The 25,635-nt window shown below is 40.9% G+C and overlaps 1 protein-coding gene across 2 annotated transcripts in view; it reads left to right on the top strand.

Moving 5' to 3' along the window:
• The window catches only part of LOC126334975 (protein archease-like), a 116,636-nt gene that overhangs the window by 58,971 nt on the left and 32,030 nt on the right, over positions 1-25,635 (top strand). For both annotated transcript variants that reach the window (XM_049997766.1, XM_049997767.1), the window contains exon 3: positions 23,493-23,697. In XM_049997766.1, coding sequence (XP_049853723.1) covers positions 23,493-23,697 — 205 coding nt within the window. The remainder of the gene's footprint in view (positions 1-23,492; positions 23,698-25,635) is intronic.

The following is a 25,635-nucleotide window of genomic DNA, read 5'->3' as shown; positions in this document are numbered from 1 at the left end:
AAGAAATGCAACCCCAAATCATCATCCCCCCTCCCTGCCCCCACCATGGGAGGAACGCTAGGCTAAGGATGGCAGCGAAGCTTATTCACCCTGGTACCTTGGATGTACGAGAATTGATGGGGAATCTTTCTTGTCAGTGAAACTTCAGTGTTTTGTGGAGCATTTAGAGGACAAGTTTGGGGAGGTGGGGGGTTGTCCAAAATGCAGTCAGGGTTGGTCTTGATCAAAACAGCATCCTCTGCCCAGTCATGGGTGCTATTTGCCTGTGACAAGCTGGGGGATGTTTCTGTTTTCATCACGCCCCATAAGATCTTAAATATGGTCCAGGGTATCATATTTCACAGGGACAATGAGCTGCACGCCAATTTTGAGCGGCAAGGTGTCCATTTTGTCCGGCACATCCACTAGGGTCTGAAGGATAATCAGGTTGCCACTGGTACCTTCATCTTGGCCTTCGAGGGTGACACACTACCCAAAAGGTCAAGATGATGGTCTACCGCTGAGACCTAAAGCCATAAATCCCCCCCCCCCCCCCCCCCCCCCGATGCGGTGCTGAAAGTGCTGGAAGTTTGGCCATATGTCTTCCTGTTGTACTTCCAGATCACTTGTCGGGATTGTGGACGTCCTTCACATCTCAATAGGCCCTGTGCCCCGCCTTCCATCTGCCTTCCATCTGTGTCAGCTGCAGAAAGCATCATTCACCTTGTTCCCCATACTGCAGGATTCTCGAGAAAGAAAGGAAAATAATGGAATACAAGACCCTGGACAGACTGGTCTAAACTGAGGTTAAGAGGAAATATGAGGGCCTACATCCTGTGCATATGACAACAACCTACACTGCCGCTGTGACAACAGTTCTACCATCTTCCGTTTCGTCATGTAAAGTTGGCTTTCAGAGCTGTCAGACTCCACCTGCCCCCTTGATGGTGAGGACACTCCCCTGCCTGTTGCTCCTGCACTTCAGGAGCAACACCCCAACCCCCCCCCCCCCCCCTCCTTTCCCCCCATCTGGGACATCAGCCCCACTTCTCAGCCGGAGAAGCGTAAGTCTGTTCAGCTCCTCTCGCCAAGAAGGGATCCCTTGCTTGGGTTACTCCCTTCCCAGGTTCCTACCAGTGGCAAAGCTGACACACACCAGTGGCTTAAGCAACCACAGGTATCTGGTCATAAGGCTTCACGATCCTCCTCAGTCCCTGACACTAAAGCAGTGAAGTCCTCCCAGCAGGGCAAACCTAAGTAGTAGTGAGAGAAACCTAAAAATAAAGACTTTCAAGAACTAAGGCACTGAGGTGGCACTCTCACCACCACCACTACCTGCAAACTCTGTGTCTGAGGATGAGGTGGAGATTCTGGCATCCGCTGAGGTTCTAGATCTTGCTGGGCCCTCAGATACAATGGATGTCAATTGCACAGGCAGCAGGTGACCCTGAGGCTTAAACTGCCTCATTGAATGTTCCATGCCTTCCCAGTCTCACGATGATGTCATCCTCCAGTGGAAATGCAGCAGTTTTTTCCACCGCCTGGCTGAGCTACGGCAACTGTTAAGCTTTACGCCTGCTTTCTGCATTGCCTCCAGGAAACCTGGTTCTGGGCAATGCCCTGTCCTCCACGGCTATAAGGGATACTTGGGAACCGTAGCAACTATAATAGTCTGTCAGGTGGAGTTTGTGTCAATGTCCTCAACTCAGTATGTAGTGGACCTGTGCCCCTTCAAATGCCTCTTGAAGCTGTGGCTGTCAGGATAAGGACGGCACAGGAAATAACTGTCTGCAATGTATATCTTCCTCCAGATGGTGCAGAACCCCTCAACATACTGCCTGCACTGATTGATCAACTCCCTAAACCTTTCCTACTTTTGGGAGATTTTAATGCTCATAACACCTTGTGGGGTGGTGCCGTGCTAACTGGCCGAGGTTGGGAGGTCGAAAATTTACTGTCGCAACTCGACCTCGACCTCTGCCTCTTAAATACAACTGCCCCCACGCATTTCAGTGTGGCCATATATTCAGCCATTGATCTCTCGGTTTGCAGTCCTTGTCTTCTCCCATCTATCCACTGAAGAGCACAGCTGAAAACTGAAAGCCAGAGCTAGACTGTGCCTTGTGAATGGCTCCCTGTAGGCACTGCTCACCAACACCAGTACTGGAGAAGCAGTAAGAAATGCAGAAGTCATCCGCATACAGAGATAAACGGCCCTACAGCTGCTGCTAGACCATTAATGGCTGAGGCAGTTAAAGGGCATTGATGAGCTCTACAGTGACATAAGCAGCACCCTTCTCTATAGCACCTAATAGCCTTTAAGCGGCTCCGTGCCCGCATTCACCAGCTTATAAAATGATGGAAACAGGAGTGCAGGGAGAGGTATGTGTCGACCATTGGGTGCCATATGTCACCTTCCCAAGACTGGATGAAGATCAGATGTCTTTTTTGGTACCAGGCCCCAACAGGTTTTGACCGGGACTGGAATGATTGAGCTCTCCCACCATTGCGATGGAAAGACACCATTGCACCAGATCCGGTTGAAGATGACCAGGAGATGTCGCTTGTAGTCACACGAGAGATGTTTAATCATCTGACTGTGGATCTGATCAGGACCAGGAGCTGTGTCGGGGCAATGTGCAAGGGCGCTGAGGAGCTCCCACTCTGTAAATGGGGTATTATAGGCTCATACGGCGGATGGAGAGTGCGAAAGGCTGGGGGATAGTGCGTGCGCTGTCTGCCTTGTTTAAAGCCCATCTGGTTAGGCATCTGTGGCATGACGCTGGGGGAGTTACAGGAAGATGGAGAAGCAGTTACTACCATACAGGTCGTCATGTGCTCTTCAGCTGTGAAGTCATGTGTTGCATCATTCATCCAGAACCAGGAATTTACTTTAATGATGGTCTGCTCACAGTATTGGAGACATATCGATTCTTAGGACTGGTTTTCAACACCCGATTGAATTTGCTACCTCACCTTTGTCTGCTTAAGTGGAAGTGCTGGCTACATCTCAATGCTCTCCTCTGCCTGAGCAACACCAACTGAGATGCACATCACCCTACACTGCTGCAGCGCTACAGAGCCCTTGTTCAATCCTGCCTTGACAATGGGAGTCTCGTTTTTGGTTCGGCAGCGCCATCAGAGTTGTTTACCCGACGCAGTGCACTACTGTGGCATTCGCCTAGTGACAGGAGCTTTTAGAATGAGTTGGGTGACCTGTCCTGGTGGAGGCCGGAGTTCCACCATTGAAGGTTAGTCGTGCACAACTGCTAACCAGTTTCATTGCACACTTTTGTAGTTCTTCTGCGCATCCGAATTACCGTCTCTTTTTTTCCCGACCATGGTGGTTCATCTCCCATATCGGTGGCCCAGGTCAGCGCTTATGATTGCAGTTCACGTCCAGTCCCTTCTATCTGGACTGGAGTCTTTCCCATTACCACCTCTTCTCGAGGTCCATTCACGTACTCCTCCATGGTGTACACCTAAGCTGCAGATTCATCTTGACCTTTCGCATGGCCCTAAGGACTCCGTTAACCCTGCAGCTCTCTGCTGTCCCTACGTCTCAATTCTTACATGTACTGGGGCCATGAAGTGGTTTACACCAACAGCTCGATGGCTGATGGTCACGTAGGCTTTGTGTATTTTCATGGAGGACATACTGAACAGCACTCCTTGCCAGATGGCTACAGTGTTTTCAGTGCAGAGCTGGTGGCCATATCTCGTGCTCCTGAGCATGTCCGCTCATGCCCTGGCTAGTCATTTCTCCTGTGTACTGTCTCCTTGAGGAGCCTACAAGCTATCGACCAGTACCCTCGCCATCCTTTGGTAGTGTCCATTCAGGAGTCCATCTATGCCCTGGAATGGTCCCGTCATTCAGTGGTGTTTGTGTGGACTCCAGGACACGTCGGAATCCCAGGCAACGAACTAGCCGACGGGATGGCCAAACAGGGTGCACGGAAACTGCTTCTGGAGATAAACATCTCCAAAACTGACCTGTCTTATGCTGCAGGGTTTTTCGGCTTTGGAAGACGGAAAGGCGTAACAGTATGCACAACAAACTGTGTGTCGTTAAGGGGACTACGAATCTGTGGAAGTCTTCCATGTGATCCTCTCGGAGGGAATCAGTTGTTTTCTGCCAGGAGGGAATCAGTTGTTTTCTGCCAGCTCTGCATTGACCATATGTGGGTAACCCATGGTTATCTCCTCCGTCACGAGTACCGACCTTGGCATCAGTGTGTCTCACAAATGACGGTTGTCCACCTCTTGCTGATCTGCCCAGTTTTAGCTGCTCCGCAGTGGACTTTCAATTTTCCCAGCACCCTACCTTTGGTGTTTTGTGACAATGCCTCAACAGCAGCTTTAGTTTTATGTTTTATTCGTGCAAGTGGGTTTTATCTTTTGATCTAAGTTTTAGCACATGTCCTTTGTTGCTCTGTATCTTCCACCCTAGTGCTTGTAGGGTGGAAGTTTTAGGATTTTGCAAAGTGGCTGGCTTCTCCTTTTTATTCCCATAGTCAGCCTGCCATGGTAATCTGCTCTCTTGTTTTGATCTTGTTTACATGTTTCTTGCATCTTTCTGTGGTTTTCTTGTCCGATTTTATCCATTTTAGTGTTTGTTGCCCTTCTTTAATTCTTGCGGTTTTCTCCTTTTTTCCAGCTGTGTTTTGTATGTCTCGATTATTTTACTCCCACTCTTGTGGGATCATTTTAATCGGAATGAGGGACCAATGAACTAGCAGTTTGATGTCTGGATACTTTTGATCACATAGTGTAGTTAGGTTTTTCCTCAGACTTTGTCCAACATCTCAGTAGCATATTCGTGGTGAAGCTGCAAGTCATTTCGCTTCAATCCTCACACAATTTGAAGTTAGTTAGCACCAAAGTCAAGTCATTTATTCAAAATCTTGTGAACTGTTGAGTGAGGTATGTGTGTGTGTCTCTTGTGATGCTTGGCAGATGTACTTTAATGACTATCTTTGGATGGTCTCTCCGATTCCCTCTACGATTTCATGAGACGTGTGTTTTTTGCCTGTTTACATGCCTAGTTGTTAGGAACTTGACCTACAAAGCCTTAATTACCTTAACGTCTGGCGGCTCTCTTTGAAATTCACGTTGGCAAGTTCTTTGGATTGCTAGAGGTAATTTTATTTCCACTTACCACACTACACATTGGGCTGTCTTGAAGTTTAGTCATTTCTGGTAACTATTTAGCACCTGACTGAAAATGAAATGAATTGCTTGTAAATTTTTTTTTTACGTGAAACTGTGTTGCTGTACACAGTGGTACAAGCTGTAAGTATTCGTGTTTGTCTTTTTTATTTTTTTTTATTTTATTTTTATGCAAATTGCATTTGGAAATAAAGGTTTTATGTGGGCATCTGTTGAATTGACAGCTGATGTGTAAACTGTGCCTTTCCAATGGAAATAAATCAGTAGAAAGATAAGAATATTCTTGAAAATCTTTCCTCTTTCTGGGAATGAATATGAGTTAGAAGAGGTGTTGAGGAGACAACAGATGAGCCTCTTGGCTCGAAAGTGTCATAGACTCCACAAAGACCGTAGATTCCCTGCAGAACATAGGAGTATACCTGACAAAAAACTGATGGGTAGAAAATTCAGCAGACAGGAGAATTTGGTTGAATTGTCAGGAAGTTATATTTCTTTGAGAAGGTCCATTATTTTCATATTTGATATGTTTGCAATAAAGTGTAAGAATTCAGATTGAAACTCCTAGTGCAAATATTGTGCAAACACTCTCATCACCAATCCTCTATTACTGCACTCTCTCTCTCTCTGCATACTAAAGTGACCATCATAAGGCTTGAGTGAAAGTGGAACATAGTGTGTCTGTTTTTTGCCTTAAATATCCAGATAATGAGGCTGTTCAAAACACATGACAAACATTTGCAAGTTGCTGATATGGTGGATCATGGTTGGGGCCCAAACAGTTGGTAGCAGATAACCTCCAAGTAGCCGATCACACCTAGTTGTTTGAAGCTTATGAAGTAGCAAGCAGGGCTGTGTCTGGGTGTGTGACATTCACCTGATTTATTTCTTCATTGATAGATCTCAGTGTCAATTTACTGCATTGTTATACTAGTTGAAAATTGGCTGGGGGGGGGGGGGGGGGGAGGAGGGGGTGGAAGTTCAGCACTTGACTATTGTAAATGATGTAGCCGACTATTGCGTGTGACAGTTCTTTACTTTCACTGTTTACAGTCCCCCAATATTACAGTTATATGGTCAGTTCACTATTGGTAAATGTTGATAAGGTTCATTTATAGGTTGCAGGCAACATCAGCATACTGCTACAATAGTTTTCTGTTGAACATCTATGAACAGTGAAAATCTAACCACACAGCTCAGTTCTTTTAGAATAATATGGTACGTGTGACACTATTTTTCAAATAAATTTAATAGACATTGTCATTAATTGTTCTAACACATGACCTATTTGTGTTACACTAATTCCACTCTTAAGTTGATACATTGTTGTTGGTCTAAAACCAATACATGTTGAAACTTCCTGGCAGATTAAAACTTTGTGCCGGACCGAGACTCAAACTCGGGACCTTTGCCTTTCGCAGGCAAGTGCTCTACCAACTGAGCTACCCAAGCAGTGCTCTACCAACTGAGCTACCCAAGCACGACTCACGCCCCGTCCTCACAGCTTTAATTCCACCAGTACCTCGTCTCCTACCTTCCAAACTCCACAGAAGCTCTCCTGCGAACCTTGCAGAACTAGCACTCGCCAGGAGAGCTTCTGTAAAGTTTGGAAGGTAGGAGACGAGGTACTGGTGGAATTAAAGCTGTGAGGACGGGGCGTGAGTCGTGCTTGGGTAGCTCAGTTGGTAGAGCACTTGCCTGCGAAATGCAAAGGTCCCGAGTTTGAGTCTCGGTCCGGCACACAGTTTTAATCTGCCAGGAAGTTACATATCAGCGCACACTCCACTGTAGAGTGAAAATTTCATCCCAATACATGTTTCACATCTGAAAATCGGCCGTGGACTGACTGTCTCGGGACTAAAAATCCGTCCTTTATATATTCTCACAGTTATAGGCACTGAAACTATACATTGTTTTAAGTTACAGAAATTACAATTAAAATGTAACTCTTTCAATTAACTGGATACATCTAAAAATTCCTTCTTTTTAACAGTTCCTTTAACCACAAAAGTTAGGCTGAATTATTTCTTTAAATAATGAAATTAACAGATATAGTTATACAAACAATACTTTTGGTTAACCTGGTAATTATTTTGGAATTAATTAAGGGCTGGCTTTGCTAATATGCTTTCGAATAGAGCCAAATAAATAATTTAAGATTCCTAGTAGTTCTTCTTCCAAGTGTTTATAATGAATACAGAATTTATATTTGTTTATAAGTCAACAATAGAATCTGTCAAAACAATTTCTGATTTCACCCACAACAAAGGTATTAACTAGTAATGGTCAAAATAAATTAGTAAATTAATTAATACACAAAACTAAGCATAAAATTAGACCTGGTGCTATATTCCTTAAGACTGAGAGCCAACCTTTCTCTTTTATGGGAATACAGATTATACTCATGCATGTTAATAATAATTAGGCAGAAATGAAAATAAAATGAATTTAAGGAGGCAGATGGTGAAATGAGAGGAAGTAGAGAGATCCCAAGCAGGTGTAAAATTATTTCCTGAGCTCCTTGTTTAAGTAAATGAGTGTTACTGCTTTGCCTTGGTGGATGATTTTTGCCAGTGGCTCATGTTCGCAAGATGATCCATTTTTTGAACTCTATTTCGAAATGAAGGATGTAAACTATCAGCGAGTGCTAATTCTACCAACAGATAGCTTTTGTGTAAAAGCACCTAAGGAAAAAAAATCATAAGAAAATTGTAACACGGCACATATTTGCAAAAAGTTATTTATAGTATCTCTTTACATTCACAAATGCTTGGTCCCACTCGAACCATCTTTGAAATTAATGATAAGGCTTTACAATAACACTCTACTGACCGAGATAGTTATTCTCAAGTGTATAAGCTTTCAAAAAGAATTTCATTAGTAATAGAAATACATAGCACTCTTATTGTCAGCAAGGAGATAGCTAAGTACTGTGATATAATGGAAATTAATGACAAAAGAATTACAGGAAGCAAGAGCAAATGTAGGCATCATAGGTTGAAAAAATTCATCAATAGAAGCAAATGCAATGTTTATTTTAATATTTCACTCTGCCATATACCTGTATATATCACAGCTGGGTTTATCTGCCTCAGAATTAGACCCTAGGTACTGAACCCTATGAGGGGTTTTAAATTTACAAATTTTGACATGCAACTCTTGGTTCTAATGACAAATTAATGTGTGGTTGATGGTGAAAAGGAAGCATTTCAATTGCGAAAATGACCAAAATATAGACATGGATAAATTGTAACCCCATGTGGAGCAGTGATTAGTGTTTGTGCTGTGAAGAGAGAAATCACACACTTCAGGCAACTAGTAGAATGCCACATGTGAGGCTAACCCTCCAGAGTTCACCAAATGTAACCCAAATGTTAGTCGAGCAGAAGTACCTGTATCTGTCACTGCAACTTACCTGCAAAGGAAAATGTTTTCTGAACCCTCAAGTTTTTCAAAACCAAATGGCCTCCTTGTCCACACAAATACCAGCATCTGCAGTTTATTAAGAAAATAAGTTCAACAAAGAAAACTGGACTAAAATTAGTGAACCAGTGAGAACTGTCACTATTTAACAAGCAAAGGTAATATTATGGACCTCAGTCTCCAAGGAGGAACCAAAAGCCCATTTAGAGTCACGTAGGTAAAGTGGCACATTTCATCTCAACTGAAGGAATGTCCTCAGCTGTTGAATTTTCCGTCTGTTTATCTGCCCCTATGGATCTCCACTCGAGCAACAATGTCCCAATGTGGATATAACTTGCAGACCAGAGAGACCCCAACAGGGATCTACTGAAATCGATGTTGACTAAAAGAAATTGGCTGGCGTGTAGCTAGATTTGAACATACAGTGTCCATGACAGGGTGGCGTATATTACAAGTGTGATCCATGATGCCACCCATTCATACCAGAGATCACCGAGCACCCAAAGAGTTAGGCTGCTTAATGGTATAATGATGAATGTTGCTTTGCAGTCAAAGATAGGCAGGCTGCACTGCAAAAATAAAGATCGGGCCATCAGGAGAGGACCTAACAATAATACACCATGGTAAGAATTTGTGAATTACGTTTTTTAATCCAGCTCCAAGGATATGGGAGTTGATCAGAAGGACTGCTGGTATAGGTTGGTTTCCACCTAAAGGTTGTTTGTTTTAACTTGAGAGAACTAAATATCTCAGAGGACACATCATACGAAAAAAGTTCTAGGTGAAAAGTTAATGTTAGTAAAGGAGACATCTGTCTGTTACAACTGGACACATCCTAACCACTCCTCCTACAGGGGCAGGGCCAGCTGTGTATTTTCAAATGAGCAAACCCTACCCCCAATCAATTTTTATTGCATGTTTGGATACTAGGCCAAAAAATATGTATGGTTTACTCAAACCATTGTTTTATTGTATTCTGTTCATGGCACTGTAATTGACAAATATCAGGTGTGCATGTTTTTGCTATTAAGAACTGATGGATTTGATTCCATATTTCCTTTACATTGTAAATGTAAACCTTCATGCTCTAATGGTTAATATTTATGTTTGAAATTTACTTTAGTGCTGCAAGTTTGATTGTACAGTACAGTCTGGTTAGATGATGATGATGATTTTATGGTGGAGGACACTAAACAGCTGGGTCGTCTGGCTAGAAACCACATTTAGTGTGATCTAGGAATGATGATATGGATGTAATAGTTCTCTGTTCACATGGAAATGCCTGATACCAGTGAGTCCCCTTGCCTCACACCATTGGGGTCCTTGATTTCTGAGAGTATCCATAGCAGGTGCACCTCTCACTATCACTTCATGGACATTTTACCTTATTACAATGGTTGTGGTTTGTTTTCTGCCAGCAGCCCCATGGCACACAGTGAGAGTCACTGCAGTTGGATGGAAACACATACTGAAATCAGTCACCCTGATGGCTGGGTTTGAGAGTGGCCTCCAAATAAAGCATTCTCGTGGTTCGGGGTCACACCACAATGAACTCTGCCAGAGGCCAATGTGTAGCCATATTATTTCTACTGTACAGTCTCATTTGCAACCCTCGGGTAATGTTTGAACATAAACTGTTAAATGTAGCACCAAATGTGTCAGTTCTTAAGGTCAGGAACAGGCACACTTGATATTTGTCAATTACAGTGCCATTTACCACAAACAGGAAACAATGGTATGAGTAAACTGTGTGTATTTTTTGGCCTAAAATCCATATATGCAATAAAAAAAGTAGGGGTTCCCATTTGAAAGTACAAAGTTGAGCCCCCCCCCCCCTCCCCCGCCCTTGCAGTGATGGAGATCAGGAGGTGGTCAGCTGTAGCACAGACAAATGTCTCCTTTAATAATATCAACTTTCCACCTAGAACATTTTTAATTTTTGAGATATTTGTCTCAAGTTAAAACAAACACCCTGTGTATTTCACATGTAATTATTTTTTTGTTTAACTTGTCATAGTACAGGCAGGGATTAATATAACATCTGATAGCAACAAATAGGCACATTCTTAGGTCATATAGTAAATGCAGATAAAGGTGCATTTGGAGCAGACAACCAAGAAGAGTATAGCTGCTTGTCTCTGTGAGAGAAAACACTTAGCCTGATGCTAAGGGTACAGCCTCCAAGAACCAGATGTTGTTGAGTATAGTATGAGGTTAAAACAAAGGAAAGATAGTGCCCACAAGTAGTTGCCTAGAAAAGAACTTTGAGTGAATAGTGAACAGAAACCAAATGAGTGTAGTCGTAGAAGCATCTCTTCCAGTGTGGATTCAGGACGTATCATTCGATCCTAGATAAAATGACGCTACTCGAAGTCTCTACACAGGAAGGTTTTCTACCTAGATGTAGATAGCAGAACTTTTTATGGACATTCTTAGACTTTGAATAATTGTATGGCAATGAAGAGAAGATAAAATTTCCAGTTTCACAACTGGAGTTTTATTGGAATCCCGCTTTACAGAGGGGTAACACTATTAACATACAGGGTACCTGCTATTCAGCAATTTCCAATAAGAGAATCATGTCTCATTTTGATTGCCTCAGTCTTTGTTATTGCCTTAGACAGCATAACTAGCACCATGAAGAGTTAAATGTAGACAGTTTTATGCTTTATTTCTCCATCTTTAGCCTTACATACACAACCTGTCAGTTATCTTTACCTACACAATTTGTCAATAATAGTTGATGCTTAAGAGGCAGACAATAGACAGCTCTGTAACTTTTCAGCTGATGACAGTGTGTGTTCATTTTAACAATAGTCTTGCAGTTTTAATGAACCAGAACTGCATTTTAATGGCATCAGTCACCATTTTAGTCAGTTAAGTCCCTGTGTCTCATATTTTTTATCTATGGCTAAAAAAGCTGTAGACTCTTAAAGAAATAATGCTGGAGAAGCTTAAAAATTTTAAGTCTTTTGGTATAAAGGTGAGGGACACAGAGAGGTCCTGCCTACAATATTTTTATAAGGCATTTATCTGGTCCCGTCTAAACCAGGGGTGTATTATTTGTGGTTCAGCCTAAGCTTTGTATCCAATAATGTTAGACACAGTGTACAATGTGCGCATTAGACAGCCTTTGTGCTAGAGCTATTGGGAAACCAATTAATATTTGATGAGAGCTCATGACAAGATAACATTCCATCATTACATAAAAAATAAATTGGCTAAAGTGTCTTCAGCAACCACAATGATTGCTCATTCTCCACTGTAGTCACTATTCCTGAACTGCTCATAAGCTGCAGTGACATTAGGAAACAGCAGAGAACAACATATCCAGGTATCTGTGTTCTCCCAGAGTGTTGGAGTGAGCAGCCAACTTGACCGAGCAGCACAAGTTTTAAATGACTTGTGTTAAACAAATTGAATGCGGCTGATTTTATGTATCGGCTGTTGTTCCTCTGTATTTTAAATGAGTCCTGTAATGATCTACCAATTTGTACAGATGACTTCAAGCAGGGGGACTTGCTGACTGTTCAATAGTTTTCCCAGACAGCATATTAAGGATTCGCCTAACATCAGATTTCACTTTCTTTGATGCCAAGATGTATATGCAATCTCAATGGGGCTGGACCAGAAGAGCTTGTTTAGAATAGCTACAGTACCCTGTTTTCTCTACCTAATTGCAATTTTATTTATGTAGTTTACAAGTACACATAGTAAACTGATACCAGCTGAAAGAGACTGAGATAACAATTTTCCATCACAGTTTGATATCCAAAGACTTCCACCAGTTATTGCTGCAAGTGGGTATGCAAAGCCTATCCAGGCACCCATGAATTTTCTTTACAGAAACAGGATTGAAAGGTATCATTCTATCTGGTTGAAGTTGTGGTACCAAGATTACAGATGTAACAGCCTTAAGGGCAATGTGATGAAAATCCAGCACACCAGTGCATGAGGGAAAGAACATGGCTGGAAAAGGGGAAAAAGCACACTTTAGGAAATTAAACTGAGCACCAGCTTTTGTGTACTTCCACCCAGTCATTCAGACAAAGATATTTTACCTTGTTTCTGTGTAGGGCACCCTTTAACCCATAGCATCCTCCTGCCTCATGGGGATCCTGCAGAGAGCAAAACATGTGACATCAAAATGACTGTTAACCATAATTTTATTGGATGTTAATAGCATGCTAACAAGAGGACATTAAATGCTTTGACTGAAGACATGCCCTCTATCTTAAGCAGTGACAAGTAAAGTTTATTGCAGGTTTCAAAATTTTGTTAGGAATTGTGTGTCCTCAATAAGTTGTTAGGGAGCACATTTTACCTGTCCGATGGCTGTCTCTTAGCTGTAGTTTTGTTATACAAGTTATCAACAGGCCACAGTTATTTGGCAAAACATTTTAGTACTTTTGTTAGCTTATCCTATTTACCCGCCAGGTTAGCCGAGTGCGCTAATACACTGCTTCCTGGGTCGAGTAGGCGCACCAACCAAGAATCAAACCCACCCTGCAGATTAATGATGAGCGCCGATGTGCCGGGCAGCCTGGATGTAGTTTTTAAGCAGTTTTCCACATCCCACTGGGTGCATACTGGGCTGGTCCTCATGTTCTGCCTCAGTTACATGACTCGCAGACATTATTCACTGTCCATGAAGTGAAGTGCTTAGGTTATCCTGCAAAAGTGTGTTAGCAGATATAAAGTGCCCATTGTATACCAGTCGGCTGTCTTCGAGTTAGTGCTACTGTCTGAATAGACTGAAATTCATTTAATTTGTGTTATCAAACGACTGGATCTGGGGCCAGCTGTTTGTCAGCATTCTAAGAAAATTTGAAAATATAGATTGATGCAGATCATATTTTCTTAAGTTTTGACTTTGTTTTTCTTAGTTTTTGATTTTATTATTTTGTCTGCTTTGGGTCACTTGGTATAATAAGGAGAGGTTGGGTGAGGAGGGGGGTGAGCAGAGGTAAGGTAAGGTAGGATGACATCTCCACTGCTTCCCAAGCCTAGTTACATCCCTGTTGTGTAGGAAAATGTGAATCACTTAGCAAGAATACTTAAACTAAATAATTGTTCCATATTGAATATCACAGTATGTAATTCAGCCTAATATCTGGTGGGCTGATATCAGTTTACATATGTAGACTCAGATTTACAATACATTGCCTGCTACCAGCCATTTGATAATGGATGAATGCTGTAGTATTAATTTCAGACATGCCCATTTTTATATGAATTACATATCAGTATTGTAGTTTACAGCTAAACACTTAAGACTAGTGAAAACACCTTAAATATTATTGCAGTACAATGTCAGTTTCTCCACACAGCTATATCAGACATTTTGTTTTGATGGTAAATTAATGTACAATAGAATTCAAGGCTATATATTCCATGATAATATTTGAGATGTCCCACAAAAATTTAGCTCCACAAGTATGACAAGCAGTCATTGGACTTCTTGCTTTGTGGGTAGATGATGTGCGGAATGCTAAGTTTCACCCTTTGATTAATTTCTCTATGGTGTTGACCTGTTCTGGAACAACTCTCTTGGTATTTTAGTCACTCAGCTCTTGAGGCAAGTTTGCTAACTGGTGAGACTACATAATCTAGAAATTGATTGCACTTTGAAACTTCCTGGTGGATAAAAGGTGTGTTGGACTAGGACTCGAACCTGTATGTTCCCGGGTAATGTCTTATCAATTGAGTTATCTAGGCATGTTTCACGATACACCCTTACAGCTTTAGTCCTGGTCTGGCACGGAGTTGTAATGTCTTGAACTTGAACACAGCTCATAAAGTAAGTTACATAATTCAAAATTACCTATTTCTATTTCATATATTTTATGTTTATGAAAATATTGTTCTCACTAAATAGAACATAATTGTCCCAGGTTACACTAAGCCTTAATAAGGAACAAATGGTGCCTGGTTGAAGAAGAGCATGGCATATAGCTGTCAGTATTTTAGTATTATAACCGGTTTGTTGTCAGCAATTTTCACAGTATAAAAAAATCAAATATTACTGTTACATTGATCAGAGACATGGCAAGGTTATTATTACAGATTTGTATCTCACAACAACTTAAAAAAAGAGGAATATCCAACAGACAATACATAATCAAGATGAAGTACTATGACTTCACATCTTGAACACTGCCATTGTACTTTCTCTTGATTAATAAATGTGATTATTAAACGTGCTATCACAAAGATCAACATGACACATAACAATGATTTTTATGCTGTGAAAATAGTTCACAGATTGGTTTTAATCTTCTATATTACGAAACAGTACCACTGTGATTTTTATTTGTGTATTTGGGGTAATCTCATGAACTACTGTAGGGATTTTGATATGTTTTCACTGCCAGATTGATCAGCGAGGAGGATTTATATATATAAAATTTATTACTACTAAGTAATGAGTGTGGAATACGTGTTTCTATCTGCTCTATATATAATTGGCATTTGGAGTCGTCTTGTGGTAGTGATGAGAGCTGAAACCTTGTCAGCGTGAGAGGAGGCAGTATTCGGCAGGAAAAGTGCCGCAAAGTAACAGCCGCCGCAAGTCCAGATAGTAGTGAAGCTAACCAGGATGTAGACGTATTATAAATTTAAGTTCCCACTGTGCCCCCCCCCCCCCCCCCCTTCCCCTCCTGCAGTATGCTCAGGAACTACAGAAAGAATTTTGATATGAATTTCAATAGACAGACTGATTCACAAGGAAGGCTCATGTATATCATTCACATTAAAAACAATACGTCCAGTTGTAGATGCGTAGCGCCATCTGTGTGAAGCCAGGGTGAGTTATTAGTAATAAAAAATAAAACAAAGACTGCTGGATATCATACAATTCCTAAAATATATATAAAAGCTGTTGCCAGTTTGCAACAAAGATGTTTCAATTCTGCCCTTGCCAGACACCTGTACACTCCAATACGACTGGCAAAAAGGTGGTATTCTAAAGAGTGCTCTTGGACACTACTTTCTGCATAACTAACATTTTGCTTTAACTTTAAACAAAAAGTACAATGAGTAACAATATTATTAGTCCTTTGATTTCCATTTTGTGCATCTCTTTAAATCTGCAGCTGTAGTCTCTCTGGTTACTGTAGTCTGTTTCTGGCATCACAAAAGATTGAATAGTTCTTTGAATTGCTCCAAGAACATGTCATCATTGGCTTTGCTTATTTCCTCGGGATATATTGTATGAAAATGAACACAAAATACAATTGCATTAATATTTCATTTATTTGTCACTCCTCCATTTATAGTCCTTACATTTACTGCAAAAAATAATTCTGTGATTACAAATTTTTGAATATTGATAGTTACTCAATCGTACAAGCTTCTTCCTTTTTTTCTTTCTTTTAAAGGCTGATAAAAATGTGTTTGACATCTTCCTAAACGAGTCTCCATTCCTTCGAAACTAACAATATAACCATAGAGCAGATTCAGCTTAAATTCACAGTAAGTAGTATTGATAGCAGTTGATCACTGCCAGGGCGAACACCAATCATCGGGAGTCAGAGTATGCAGGACTGAGGACTTGTTCCCGGACTAGGAGGATGTAACACCAAGATGCTGTTCTCTTAAGGAGGGAGCAATGTCGCAGAAGATGCTGAGTAGCACATTCACTGTGGTGTAATGGTTATGATACTAGACTGTTGCGTGGAGGGTCGTGAGTTCAAAACTCATCTGAACTGTAAAACTTAAATTTCTATATTTGGTTCGGTACATTCTAGAAGTATCCACAAATGTCAAGAATCATTATACTGGAATGTTCTATATGTGCTCTCTCATCATACAGGCCAAGTACAGGGTCAGTCGTCAGAGCTTTACGCAGCACATGGAAAGAATCTTGTTGAGTACCATCCCATATAAATTTAGCATTGGCTTTTAACAACTCTTGGAGTGGCCCGGCTTTGACACACAAGTTTTTGATAAAACGACAGTAATGAGAACATAATCCGAGGAAGCTTCTCACATCTCTAATACTTTTAGGAATAGGAAATTCTGTTACAGATCTCACATTTTCTGGGTCTGGCCGCACACCTTCGTTTGACACAAGGTGTCCACATATTTTGATTTCTTTTGCTCCAAAGAGACTTTCTTAGATTAAGTCTCAGTCCGCCTTGTTGGAGACACCTAAGTATAGCCCTCAGTCTTTTTACATGTTTATCAAATGTCTCTGAGAACACTATAATGTCATCTAAATAACAGACACATCATCCACTTTAGGTGACTTAGAAGATTATCCATCATCTGTTCAAAAGTTGCTGGTGCATTACACAAACTAAACGGTATTACCTTAAACTCATACAGGCCCTCAGAGGTGATGAATGCAGTTTTCTCACGATGAGCCTCATCTACTTCGATTTGTCAGTGACCCAAGTACATGTCCATGGTTGAGGAAAACTTAGCCCCCTTCAGACAATCTAGTGTATCGTCAATTCATGGAAGGTGGTAAACGTCCTTTTTAGTTATCTTATTAAGCTTCCTGTAATCAACACAAAAGTGCCAACTGCCATCGTTCTTCCTGACGAGAACCACTGGTGACAACCATAGGCTCTGCGAAGGCTGAAGTATCTCATCTCGTCTAGCATAATCTTTGAGAGACCACAATCTATAACTGCCTGAGGAGCTTTCGAAAAGTCCCATCCAAGAATGACGTCATGACTACACTCTTGTAAGATGATGAATTCTAAGGGCTGTGTATGGCCACTTATACCCACACAAATGACACATCTTCCTGTAGGTTTTACAGGTTTCCCACTAACCACCTTCAGCAGAGATGTATTGTTGTCTACGAATACGGTTTTCTGCAACTGATGACGGTACTTCTCTGAAATGACTGAATATGATGCTCCAGAGTCCACAAGAGCTTGGGCTGTTCAGCCATCCATGAGGATATCGACGTAGTTTCCTATCATTTTTGTAGTGATCGACGGAGGATGTTCATCTGCTGCGGCCTCATCTCCAAGGAAGGTCACACCCTTTAGTTTTCCAGGTTGAGGCAACGAGGCAATCGGCTGGAGCTTCTAAATGGTGATGGAGACCCACGTCGTCCTGCAAACGCGTCTTGTTGTTCATCTTCGTCATCTAGGAGTTGGCGTCAGCTAAGATCAGACTGCTGTCTTCTGGTGCGGGCATCATCAAATATCCGCTGTCTTTCTCGACAATAGCGTACCACAGTGTCGCAGTGGAAACATACTGGTTGGTTATCCTGGGTCCTCCAGACGTCAGTCTTCTTTGGTGCCGAAACAGTTCCCTCATGCAGTATTGTGGGAGCGCAACTTCGCCTTGGTCTCAACTATTTCACCATTTTAAAGGGAAATGAAAGACAAGAGATTGGGTTCAATGTCTGTTCCACTTCCTCCCTTATGACCTCTTGGAGTGTCTCAGTTGTTTCTCACTGTACAATCCAAGTGCCTTCTGAGCTTCCTCTCTCACTATCTGATGAAGAACACTTGTGAAATCAGTTGCTTCCTCCATCACAGACATTGATACGATGTTTGGAAGCCGTTCCAATTTCTTGATTGTAATTCTTTTTTTGGTGCATTGTCTCGATATACTGACATCATTTTATGAAGTCGTCTGCTGTCAAAACCTCCTTCAGGTGTAGGGCTTGATGCATGTCCTCAGCAACACACTTCATGAGATGTGCTTATCTTCCTCCTTCATTCTAGGATCCACTATTTTTCACAGCTCCAAGACGTCATGAATGTAGGATGCTGTAGTTTCTCCTGGACACTGTGCCCTGCACTTTAATTTATCTGCAGCCTTGCACTTCTGTCATTGTGTGTCAATGAAATACTTGCGCAGTTCCGCCTGGAATACTTCCCAGCTTGTGAACTTCTCCCTGCTGTTCTCACACCATTGCTTGGCAGTGCCCTCCAAGTAGACAAATATGTTAGCCAGACACACGGTGTCACCCCATTTGTTAAATTTGACTATACGCTCATATACCTTCAGCCTCTTGTTTGGATCTTCACCACGTCACCAGGAAGGATGTCTCATGTGATGGCACACAGTTGGTGTCATTGTAATGTCCTCTTCTTCCTCTGTCTTCGTTAGATTGCGATCTATTGAATATGGCTTGAACGATCTATTGAATATGGCTTGAAATCTGGTTTCTCGCCACATAAATGGCAGCTCTGTCATGGCATGATGGGAGCCCCTGTGTCGTCGATAATGTACGCTGTCACAAGTTCCAATATCCAGTGCCTCCACCAGAATAATGTCACCTAGAAGAAGGTGTAATTAGATGAATGACGAACTCTAACTTCACTTAACGAAGGTTTATTCAGCACTTGCCCATACAAGAGCGAGGAGTGAACTGCCTCTGGCCAGAACACATACGGTATATATACAGTTACAGAACATTCCAGTAACTGTAATTCTTGATATTTGTGGATACTTCTAGAATGTACTCAAACCGAATATAGAAATTAAAATTTTACACTTCAGGTGAGTTTTGAACTTGCAACCCTCCATGCAAGTCTAGTACCATAATCACTACACCATGGTGACTGTGCTACTCAGCTTCTTCTGCGACAATATCATCTCAGTTGTGCAACTGGATTCACAGTTTCCTATCGGAGAGGTGACAGTTTGTAATAGTTGATGGCAAGTCATGAAGTAAAACGGAAGTGATATCTGGCATTCCACAAGGAAGTGTTATAGGCCCTCTGCTATTTCTGATCTATACAAATGATGCAGGAGATAATATCAGCAGTCCTCTTAGATTGTTTGTAAATGTGTGTGTTTATTTACCATCTAGTAAAGTCATCAGAAGATCAAAAGCAATTGCAAAATGATTTAGGTAATATATCTGTAACAGTGTGAAAAGTGGCATTTTTTATTTTTTATTTTTTTAATAATGAAAAGCATGAAGTCATCCAACTTTTGGTGCCGTGATAAAATTATACAATCTAAAGGCTGTCAATTAGGGATTACAATCACAAACAACTTAAATTGGAACTATCACATAGATAATGTTGTGGGGAAGATGAAACAAGGACTGTGTTTTATTGGCAGAACACTTACAGAACACAACAGATCTGAAGTGAAACTTAGAATTTTCCTAGTGAACTAAATGTTTGAAGAGCTTTTGGAATTACAACTGTTCATTGCAAACTTCCCTCCATGATATTTCAACTGAACACCTGCCAGTCCTATTCAGGTGAGCCATCGAAGACTGATGAAAGCGTTCTCCCCTCTGACCTAAGCGGCTCGCTGAGAGTATTGTGCATGCGTCAGAGACACGGTGAGAGATGGACCACACCACCCAGCGGCAGTCCTCGCTAATGGAACTGCAAAAATCAGCTGTCTTCAGTGTTGCCACTCGCGGCAGCCTTTGGAGTACTCTGGCGTCTTCATCTGCAGCAAATCTCAGAGATGAGGGATTCCATCCATTACCCAGCTGGTAGCTGCTGTCATGGTTCATTAGATTTTCCAGGATGCATATTTCAATGGATTCTTTTATAATGGAGTCTCAAAAAGATGTTGCTGTGGCTAAAATTAATGTTTTTGTCATACTTCATTGAATGCCCGTTGGCGATACAATATTTAGCAATTGCAGTCTTGCTGGGTTGCAAAAAGCAAGTGCCACATTTATATTCTGTGCAGTGTTCTTCCACGGTGCGTGTTGTTTGTCCTATATAGGCCGTACCACACTGGCCAGGTATTCTGTAAATTCCCACCTTCTGCAATAACAAATTATCCTCCACGGATCCCAGTAGGTCCAAAATCTTAGGTAGTGAGCAGAAAATTACTTTCAGTTGAAAATTACTAAGGATTCCTGCTATTTTGTCAGAAATATTTCCCAGGAAGGGAAGAAAAGTGAGGGACTTTGGCGATGCATTCTCCTCTTTATCCATTCACCAGTTCTTGGTTTTAGCTGAGAATGTCCTGTTAATTTGCCAGGTAGAGTATCCATTGTTTCTGAATGCTGTCTTTAAATGTGCAAGCTCTTTAGGCAAACTATCTGCATACGATGCTGTATGGGCTCTGTGTACAATGGTTTTAAGCAAACTCATGGTTTGGTATGGTGATGGCAACATGAAGAGTGTAAGGACAAATCGGTATGAGTGGGCTTACAACAAACAATGTCCCAGAGAGCCATTACTTTTCTATATTACCAAAACATCCAGGAATGAGAGACAACCATCTTTCTCTAATTCCATTGTAAATCGAATGTTCTCATGAATGGAGTTGAGATGATGTAAAAAATTCATTAACTTATCTTCTCTGTGGTGCCACACTATGAAAGTATCATCCACATACATCCCCCCCCCCCCCCAAAAAAAGTTGGTTTACGAACCACTGATTAAAGTGCTCTTTCCCCAAAATCTTCCATAAAAAAGCGAAGGGGGACAAGGGGCTGCCCATGGTGACACCATCAGTCTGTTCAAAATATTCTTTGTTGAACATAAAATAGGTTGAGTAAAGAACTTGCCGGAACAAAGCAATGATGCCCGTCTGAAACTGTTTACCAATCAGTGCCAAGGAATTGGCAAGAAGTACCTTTGTAAAAAGAGATACTACATCAAAACTCACTAAAAGATCTGAACTACTTAGGTGTAGGGCCTGTTGATAAAATTTGCTGAGTTCTGTGTATGATGTGGACATTTGCCAACGAATTGACTCAGCAACAAAGCAAGATATTTTGCAAAATCGTATCTGGGGCCATCAATATTACTCACTATGGGTCATAACAGAAGACCATACAGTCTTGGTGGTAATGCTGCCATGTTGTCTTATCTGCTTGATAGTCTCTGGAGGTAATGAGGAATAATTAAAGAGTGTACATGTCTTCCACTGCACGTTGTCTTCCATGCAGTGGCAGTCTTAATAAAATGTCGTGCTGGTAAATTTTAGTGTTATGCCACAGTTGTGACATCTCGTTAACTTTTTCATTTAGGATTTTGAGGAAAGAGCACTTGAATTAGTGTTTCTTAAACCAACAGTTTTTTGGAGGTACTTGGGTGATACTTTCACAGTGTGTCACCACGGAGAAGATAAATTAATGGAGTTTTTACATCATTTCAACTCCATTCATAAGAACATTTGATTTACAATGGAATTGGAGAAGGATGGTTGTCTCCCATTCCTGGATGTTTCAGTTCAGCAGAAGAGTGATGGCTTTCTGGGACATTCTGTTTATTTTAAACCCACTCTCACAGATTTTTACTTACTCTTATTAAAGTTGCCATGACTCATTCCAGAACATGAATGTGCTTAAAACCTTAGTACACAGAGCCCATACGGAGTCGTACGCAGAGTTTGCCTAAAGAGCTCGCACATTTAAAGAAAGCATTCAGAGACAGTGGATACTCTGCCTGTCAAATTAATGGGGCATTTTCAGCTAAAACCACGAACTGGGAAATAGATAAATAGGAGAATGCCTCAGCAAAGTCCCTAGCTTTTCTTCCCTTCCTTGGAAATATTTTTGATAAAGTAACAAGAATGCTTAGTGATTTTCTACTAAGATTTTGGTCCTGCTGAGACCAATGAAGGATAATTTGTAGGTAGGAATTTACAAAATACCTGGCCAGTGTGGTAAAGCTTATATAAGGCAAACAGCATGCACAGTGGAAGAACACTGAATAGAACATAAATGTTGCACTCACCTTTTGCAACCCAGCACGTCTAACAGCAGAACATTTAATCTCCAATGGACATTCAATGTAAGACAATACATTAATTTTGGCCACAGCATCATCTTTTTGAGACCCCATTATTAAAGAATAAGTTGAAATATGCACAGTGGAAAATCTAATGAACCGTGACAATAGCTACCACCTGAATAATGCTTGGAATCTCGTCATCTCAGAGACTTGCTCCAGATGAAGATGCAAGAATACTCTGGTGGCTTCAGCGAGCAGCAACACCAAAGGCAGTTGATCTTCACATTTCCACCAGTGAGGGCACTGCCACCGGGCAGTGTAGTCAATCTGTCACAGTGACTGATGCATACATGCCAATACTCTGTGCTCTATATAGGGTGGAGCAGAGAATGTCTGCCTCAGTCTTAAATGGCTCACCTGAGTATGACTGGCAAGTGTCCAGTTGAAATATTGTGGAGTGAAGTTTATGGTGTCTGGCCGCAATCCCGAAATTTCTTCAAACGTGCAACAGGTCTGCTAAAGATTGCCTACACTATGTTTGTCCCTCCTCTTCTGGAGTACTGCTTCATGGTAGGAGGGCCCGTCCCATGTAGTATTGACAGAGGACATTCAAAAATTTCAAAGAAGGGTAGCTCCTTTTTTTATCATCACAAAATGGGGAGAGAGTGTCACAGATATGATCTGCGAGTTGGGTGATTAAAACAAAGGTATTTTTCATTGTGGCAAGATCTTTTCACAAAATTTCAGTCACCACATTTCTTGTCCAGATATACAATTTTTTTTCTTTTTTTTATGCCACTCTTCATATCTAATAAAATCAGAACTTGCATGGAGAGATTTAAGCATTTGTTTTTCCCATGTGCTGCTAGAGATTGGAACGGTAGGAAAATAGTTTGCATGTGGTTTGATTAACACTCTGCCACGCACTTACGTGTGAATTTGAGTGGTCACCTTGATGTATTTTGGAGCCAGAACAAAATAACACACACGGTAAAAAGATTTGTAAAGACTTGTACCATTCTCCACAGTGAAATATAACATTGCAACGTGCAGTGTTAGGTTTAAGGGGTGCAATTAATTAAAGTAAAATTTTATGCATTTCCATTGACAGCTAGCTGTCTCTTGACTGCTTTCTCACAAATGGATTTTTCGCAGTTGCTGCAGTGGGATAAGAAGTGAAAATTATATAAAAACATGTTTCTTCTGTTTCACAGTTATTTACATTAACATTGCTCCTTTAAATGCACAAGTAAAGTATGCTATATGTGTGTGATTTCTTTTTTTATATAGATTGCATGCCTGGGGGGACAACTTGGAAGAAGCATTTGAACAGTGTGCAATGGCAATGTTTGCTTACATGACAGAAATTGAATATGTGGAAATGAAGGAAGCACAAGAAATTGAAGCAACTGGTCATGATATGCTGTCTCTGCTGTTCCACTTTTTGGATGAATTTCTTTTTCTATTTTGTGCTGAACCATTCTTTATTGCAAGGGTAAGTGCATTTACATACCTGAGTCTATTTTAGTCCATTGCACTTATAGGTGGCATTTGGATATGAAAATCACACTTTGGAAGTTCGTGCACTTTTATCCTGTTACTTGTATCACTATGGTTGTTGTCCTGATATGCAGGCTGCATAGGGAACAAGCTCACAAACTTCATTCTTAGTATCCTTTATTGCTGGGTTCAGGAAACGTCTGTGACAGTTGCAGGTTAACATAAAAGTTGATTAATGTGGAACAAAGACCACCCACATTCACACAACAGTATATAATTCAGAAAACGTGTGTGTACATGGGACGTGCGCGCACACATTCAATAAACTGATACAGAATTGAAGCACTTAATGTACATACATACCTCATATGTGGTATTTTGGACAGGACCTTTCACTTGTATGTGGAAATCTGAAGAATTTGAAACAATGGCAGTTTTTTTCAGTTACTGAAGGATATACCAATATTTTGTAACAAAGGAACCAATCTATGTCAATATTTACACTGAATGTTCAGTAGTGGTTTTTGCCACCCGCTCCAACATCTGTGCATTTGATTTTAATTAACTATATTGTGAGACATGGGAAAAAGACTTTAAAGTGGAACAGGAGAAATGAAGTCTGTGTTTTAGTTTACAAAAAAAGGTAATAAACTTCAATATACCTCTGAGAGAATAAATGTATAAGATAGAAAGGGGAACAGTAAATGAAGTTTAGGATATAGTTTTGTCCATAAGTACTCTAAGATAGCTGCTCCAGTTGGACATTGATTTATTACAATGACCAATTAGTGTCTAGTCATTCTCAATTAGTATGAAAAACTGTACCTCTGAGTGTCTGCTGAGCTAATGTTCTCTTAAAATAGTTTATTTCTGAGGAATATACAAGTAGATAACATTCAGTGTAGAGCAGACACTTAAGTTGTTACAGATTCATCATCCAGTGGCGTGTTCATGTGTCATTAAATACCTCAAAAACCACTATTCTAGATGGACACCAATGCTGCAGACAGTCATTAAGAGTACAACTTTTCATACAATCCAGTGATTAGTAACTAGTCAAAACCAGTCAAAGCAATAAATCAGTGTACCACTGGAGCTGCTTTTTAGTCCTTAAAAGGAGAAAATTGAGAAATTTTATACTGGAAGCTGTAAGATATTGTTTAATCAAATACTAGTTGGTATGAGTGCATAATGAATAATGGTATTAGATACCACTTATTTCGTTCTGAATATTCTTCTTTCTTTATTGTAAGTGACATTCATTCACAGTGATGTTTGTAACATGCAGGAATAGTGAGTTGTTCTTGCAGTATTAAAACCAGAATTAACAGGAAGAGTGAATGATTGGTTTCATCAGACTGGGCCTGTTTGGAACATAAGCCTCGCCATCTAATTATGTTTTCCCACCATACGTCTGTGTTCAATCTGGTCAAGCCCGAGGCTACTTTTTAAACATACACCTCCACACTTTCAACCAGGTAGTCCTTGGTCTTCCTCTTGGTCATTTCCTTCACACCCTCATTTCATGTATCTTCTTGGGAATCCTCTTTTTTTTCAGTCTCTTTAAGTGCTCATACCATGTTAACCTTGATGTTTCTACCATGCTGTGCAAGGGGTTCCTCTTTCACTATTTCCCTTACCCTTCAATTTCTCATCCTCTCCCCCCTTGTTAATCCTGTTTTCTTTTGAGGAACTTCATTTCACATACATGTAATGTGCTTGCAACTCTTTCCTTTGTTGCCTTTGTTTGAGATGCATGGATCAGTATTGGGATGTAGTAACTTCTATACAGAACTTCTTTGCATTTTTGTGGGATATCTTCAGTGCTTCTGCCTGTCTGCCACATTTACTGATATCTTTCTCATTTCTGCCATTTTCCACCGTCGCACTTCCCAAGTATTTGATGCTTTCCACCTTCTTCAATTATTCACCA

This window comes from Schistocerca gregaria, chromosome 2 (genome assembly GCF_023897955.1).
Source record: "Schistocerca gregaria isolate iqSchGreg1 chromosome 2, iqSchGreg1.2, whole genome shotgun sequence".
Lineage (NCBI taxonomy): Eukaryota > Metazoa > Arthropoda > Insecta > Orthoptera > Acrididae > Schistocerca > Schistocerca gregaria.
Note: the sequence above shows the minus strand (reverse complement) of the source record. Positions and strands in the feature narration are given on the sequence as shown.